The sequence below is a fragment of the Sinocyclocheilus grahami genome, unplaced genomic scaffold, assembly GCF_001515645.1.
Source record: "Sinocyclocheilus grahami isolate Dianchi unplaced genomic scaffold, SAMN03320097.WGS_v1.1 scaffold71.1, whole genome shotgun sequence".
NCBI lineage: Eukaryota > Metazoa > Chordata > Actinopteri > Cypriniformes > Cyprinidae > Sinocyclocheilus > Sinocyclocheilus grahami.
Genome location: NW_015505250.1, coordinates 590,269 through 596,261, shown reverse-complemented (window position 1 = coordinate 596,261; position 5,993 = coordinate 590,269). Strand labels below are relative to the sequence as shown.

At 36.6% G+C, this 5,993-nt stretch overlaps 1 protein-coding gene across 1 annotated transcript in view; it reads right to left on the bottom strand.

The window, feature by feature from the left end:
* LOC107585521 (transcription factor IIIB 90 kDa subunit-like) overlaps window positions 1–5,562 on the bottom strand; it is a 43,674-nt gene extending 38,112 nt beyond the window's left edge. Inside the window, exons 1-3 of the mRNA XM_016272566.1 lie at window positions 5,291–5,562; window positions 2,507–2,724; window positions 717–797 (exon numbers count right to left, since the gene is read on the bottom strand). Of these exons, the coding sequence (XP_016128052.1) occupies window positions 717–797; window positions 2,507–2,684 (259 nt within the window). The 5' untranslated portion in view covers window positions 2,685–2,724; window positions 5,291–5,562. The remainder of the gene's footprint in view (window positions 1–716; window positions 798–2,506; window positions 2,725–5,290) is intronic.
* Between the last annotated feature and the right edge of the window lie 431 nt (window positions 5,563–5,993).

Below are 5,993 nucleotides of genomic sequence, written 5' to 3'. Positions count from 1 at the left end.
GAATATTTGGGTTGAACTGTTCTGGAACAGTGTTGTAAATACAACTTAACCACTGATTTCTAGTTGTGTCCTCTTTTGGAAGACCCAACAAAGTAGTTTCACTTTCACAATGAAACGCACAGCGAGGGTGTTACATTTCCGACGAGTGCTTGCGGCGTTCGGCCAATCACAATGCACTGGGTCAGCTGGCCAATCAGAGCAGACTGCACTTGTCAAAGGAGGGGACTTTGTAGAAAACGAAGCGTTTGAGAGAGGCGAGGCATAGAGGACCTACAATAATGTACAGCATTTGAAAAATAATGTGTTTTTTGAACATTAAAGCATGTCAACATATTCTGTTACACCAAATACACAAAATAATGATCTTTAAAAAAGCATCATATGACCCCTTTAAGCAGCTTTTTTTAACATTGATAATAATAATAAGCACTAAATCAGCATATTAGAATGATTTCTGAGGGATCATTTGACACTGAATTCTGGAGTAACGGCTGCTGAAAATCCAGCTTTGTCATCATATAAATAAATAAAATATATTAAATGGAAAACAGTTTTTAAATGGTTATTAAATGGTTCCATCTTTTAAATGGTTATTAGATTGTCTAATCAGATAAATGTGGCTTTGGTGATCAAACTTGCAAAAACATTAAAAAAAAACTTAGATGAAGGGCATATGAATTCTTCATGAACGGCATATACTGCATATGAACGCTCACCGTTCTGCAGAGTGGCAGCTCTGGACTCCCTCCCAACCCCAGTTTGGAAGTTTCCTCCCAATGATGGCACATTTCCAGATGCTACAACGAAGCAAAAAATAAAATATATTAATAAAGAGAACAGGAAAACATTAATCTCATAACCAAGCATTACAGTATGTCTTTTCAATATCAATACTTTCGGTTTCTTTTTTCATTTGTTAGACTAATTAAACTTTTCTTTCTTTTTACTATTTATGTTATTAAATGATTTACAATTTATATAATTTTTTGTTTTATTATGCCTCTGTGAAGCACTTTGTATTACCACTGTGCAAATAAACTTGCCTTGCCTAGTAATCTTCAGCTTACCCAATACTTCTAATGAATTATCTTACAAGAAAGGTAAAAACAACACCCATATTTAAATCTAATATTAGCCAAATATAGATGAGCATTTTTTTTTAACAAGCTAAGATGTCGCCTCGGATGGCTGCCTCGGTGTGGAGCTCTACAGTTGTACCACATCCTGCACTTCGATAACTGTCTGGTTTGGCTTAGCTACAAAAGCAGATATCAGAAAAATACAGAGGACGGTTCGGACTGCTGAAAGGATTATTGGTGCTCCCCTGCCCACCCTTTAAGAACTGTATACATCCAGAGTGAGGAAAAGGTCTCAGAAAATCACTCTGGATACCTCACATCCAAGGCATATCCTTCTTGAACTTTTGCAGTCTGGTCGGTGCTACAGAGCCCCAAACACCAGGACAGCCAGGCACAAGAAAAGTTTCTCCCCCCAGGCAATCTACCTTATGAACAGTTATGAACAGCTCTCCCCATTGTGCAATAAAAATATGTTCAATATCCACTTATATTTATTTGATACCACCCTACGGAATAGAATACCTATCTTATTCTATTCCGTCTATAGCACACCTGTACATACAATTTTTGTCTATTTTTATTTATGTATATACATGTGTATTTTATTCATATATCTTTATTTTTTTATTATCTGTGAGTTGTTGTTGTTTTCTCTGTGTACTGGAAGCTTCTATCACTAAAACTAATTCATTTTATGTGCAAACATACTTGGCAATAAAGGTCTTTCTTACTTCAGACAGGCAGATTCCACTATCGGTCTTCATTGCAAGATATTATTAAATAAAAAACATGACAGCCATCTGCTGTTTGAAGATGGTATTGCAGTTCAAAACAAAATCTCCCTTTTCCCACTTAAATGAGCCTGGGGAGGAACCATCTGTATATTTAAAAATATATTAATATTAAATATTAATTGTACTATTATTAATTTGATTAAACAACTTGCCCTCGTTTAAATTATCATACAAGGTTGTTCTATAAACAGTTTTCAAAATTGTGTGAAGGTTAATAAATTAATAAAAGTATAAAAGCAGAAACAGATTTTAATAGCATATAAACACAGGCTGATAGGTGACTGAGAGAACATTACAGATCATTTAAGTGATTTACAACTCAAAAGAACAGTTTCCAGTCAATGTTACTAACAACCCTATCTAATGGATGCCTCTGTTTGAACATTTAAGACAATATTTCCATTCTTATGTAATTCCCTATGTGAGAGAGAATGAGACAAATGGACATACAGACAAATAACAGGAGAGGAAACAATATAGCTTTTGTTTGTTTTGGTTTCATTCTGATCTTCTGAGGTACATAGATAGCATATTCAGTTTCTCAAAGCTCAAACTAATTATTTCTTCATTTATATATTAAAACAAATTCAAAGCAAAATTGTCTTTGTGTGGAGTAGATGAACCATCACTCACAGTCACCAGCAACAAATTGGCCGACGGCGGACAATCCTCCTCCACTGTTCTCCACGAAGGTTACCTCGGAAACGATGATGTTGTCCTCCAGCACGGAACCGCAGCCCATGCACACAGCATCGCCCCGTGCCTGGTCCACATCAATGTCCGTCCCCCCACAGTTCTTACACCTCTTCATGGTCACGACCAATCAGCTCACACAACACTGGGAATGATCTCTACATGCATGTAAAAACACAATAGAGAACACAGAGTGAATCCTAGGCAGAGCTACATCTAAAACGAACGGCATCAACGGCAAACTGAGAAAACAATATTATGGAAAGAGGACTCGTATTTTAGCCGGAAGCAGTGATTTGAAGTTAAAAACATCTTAATAATAGATTTGTTTATTAAAAACATGAAGCTTTTCGCTTCACAAGACTTTAATTGATGGAGTCATGTGGATTATTGTAATGTTTTATCAGATGTTTGGACTCTCATTCTGCCGGCACCCATTCACTGCAGAGGATCCATTGGTCAGCAAGTGATGTAATGCAAAATTTCTCCAAATCTGTTGAAAATGTTTTCTACATTTGCTAATATATTTTTAAAATCAAAACTTGTATCTTTTAACATTGGTTAGTGCACTGTGAACTAACATGAACAAACAATGATGAACTTATTCTTAAAAATAACAACGGTTTAAAAATGCTGTAAACATATATTGCTCATAGTTAGTATGTTAACTTATTGCATTAACTAATGTTAACAAATCAGACCTAATTGTAAAGTGTTACCATTATTTTAAAGGTCGGAACATCTCACTTTATTAGTGTGAAGTAGGGCTGTGCGATATTGAAGAAAAATGCGATATTCCATATACGATACAATAATGCTTAAAGTGCCACATGCTCAGATGAAACAGTTTTACTCAGCTGTTGCTGAGTCAGTTCTGTGAACTTCTATAACTATCTTGTGTCATATATATATGGTTATTTATATGTATGTATCAAGAGCTCCTGTAAATCCACAACAAATTCCTTGTGTTTGCACACACTTAAGTGGTGAATAAAGCTCATTCTGATTCTGATTCTAATAAGAAAGCACCCTTACAACAACTTCTGAAAGTGAACGGTATGTGTTTTACTCGAGCATTACATAAAAATGTAATTTTAACATTAGTGTAATCATTTTAACATGAGTTTAGGAACTGAATAATAAAAAGGAAAAATAAAAAACTGCTTAGTATTTACTTTGAATTCAATATGCACTGACTCTTATTTAAGCTACAAAAGTTTTTTAGGTAAGAGCAGCGAGTGATTTTCTCTTTGTCTTTTGTTCATGGCCCCAAATATTGCAAGCTGTAGCGATATGCATATTGTGATATGTACATTTGCGACTTTTCGATAATTTCGATATATTGCACAGCCCTAGTGTTAAGAATAAAAGACATGTTGCCAATTTAATACAAAATAAATATTCTTCACATACAGTCCAGGGCAATAAAAGGTCCAAGCCCAAAATGGCTAAACACTAAGCTTTTAATGGTCTTTACCACAAATTACAGGTAAAGAAATTAGCAATAATTGAGTAAATGCACTCCTTAAAAAGCCATTGCTGTCTCAGAAAATACATCAAAAGTCAGAATGAAGTTTTTGGCAGAGTATGGGAAGTTTTATTTAGAGTGGTTCAGCAGAGTTGTGTAGAGTGATTAATTGTGATAGAAAAGGAGTTGCACGGTGATGCACCAGAGCGGTGTCTTTGAAGATTTGGTGAGGTACGCAAAACTGAATGCATCTCTACCACAGTGAAGCATTGAGGAAGATGTGTGATTGTGTGTGGAGCCCTTTCAGCTGCTGGTACTGGTGAGCTGCTTCACTATGAAAAGTCAATTCATGCTTTGGAGTCAATTAAAGTAAATTAAAGCTATTCTGTCAATTATTGCAGAATAGCTTGCTTCCCAAATGAAAAGTTATCTAAAGAGGAACAAGAAAATGCTCCTTCCCACACTGCAAAGACAACCAAGAAGAGGCTCGAGTCCATCAGGTTCATGTTTTGACCTGATCACAGTCCAGATCTGAACCCTATAAAGAATATTTGGTCTCACATTAAACTCCAACTAACTAAATATTTAGCCATTTTGGCTTGGCTCGTTTTTTCTAGCCCAGGAGTGTATATTTCAGTATTACATTTATTAATAATGATTACATTTTTTTTATAATAATTTGAATTGGCCCTAGTACAGTGACAATATAAAAGTAAATTATTTAATTTTGGAGACAACAAAAATCGACAGCTGTCTTATTTATAAGGAAGATATATTTCTAAGGAAGAGATTTGGTATCACAACTTGTGAAAACACCTGTGTTACATAACATTCAGTGTTGTGGGTTCCCAGGTGATCAATTTGGCATCACTGGTCTAGGAACTAGGAACAACATTCAGAATTCTCATGTTAAAATACAGTCTATGGTTAAAAGCGGCACAGCAGCGCCGCTGAGAGCTCACGAAGCAAACTGCGCCTCTAACAAGCACACGATGCATACTGACACAATCGGTACCCATTTGAACGCCCAGGCCCCAGAACCATCTAAAACAGATCAGATCCTCTAAATGAACATGATCCTTGAGAGTCAAATGAAGTTACGCTCTTCTAATCACTGTCATGTAATCAGCACCGTTGCATCGTGGCAATCTTCTACATGGCAAGCAATTCTGGAATTCCCTCAAATCTGTTGAATAACTGTACCGATCTGTGCAGATGTCGACTGGTTAATTATTAAGATTAAAAAGAAGAAGTACCTCGAACTGTTGGAAGATAACCCAGCGCAGGCGTCAGCTGTCTGTCCAGAGAGCCCGTAAAAGACCTTTAAGTTCCTGTCTGTCGAGGTTACAACTGTGTATTCTTGCTTATCGGTCGTTTTACATGCTGTATCACTGATTTATTAACCAAAAACTGTGATATATTTCTCTACATGACAAGCCGGCTAAAACAGCCACATGTTTCCAGTCAGCGTGCGATACGGCTCATACCAATTTGAGTGCGGAGGGGGGTGTCCGCGTCCACTATAATACTGTGAGAGACAATGGCACCATATTATAAACGCTAGCGTTCATTTTTAAAGTAATTGTTACTCAAAAATATGTAAGTATAAAAGTATAGGACGCAAAATATCTCGTTGCTTGTTTTCCCTGGGTGATGACATGGTCGGAAATGCACTGATCACACTGTTGCAACTTTGTGTTCAACACACACATATGGATTTGAGGAAGCAGCAGCAGCGTGGAATTCAAGGCTGTAGCTAAACGGAGTTTAATTTATTAGGGCATTCGTCGTGTGGAATGGGTTTGACTGACGGCGCTCTGAAAAGTACACATATTCGCTGAATTAGAGACGACAAAAGTGGATGAGTCCAATATCATTGGTCTTCAAAAGTGGGTGGGTCCTGTCCCACCCTCATTCAATGGTTCCGTCGCCCATGTACGTTTTATATATATATATATA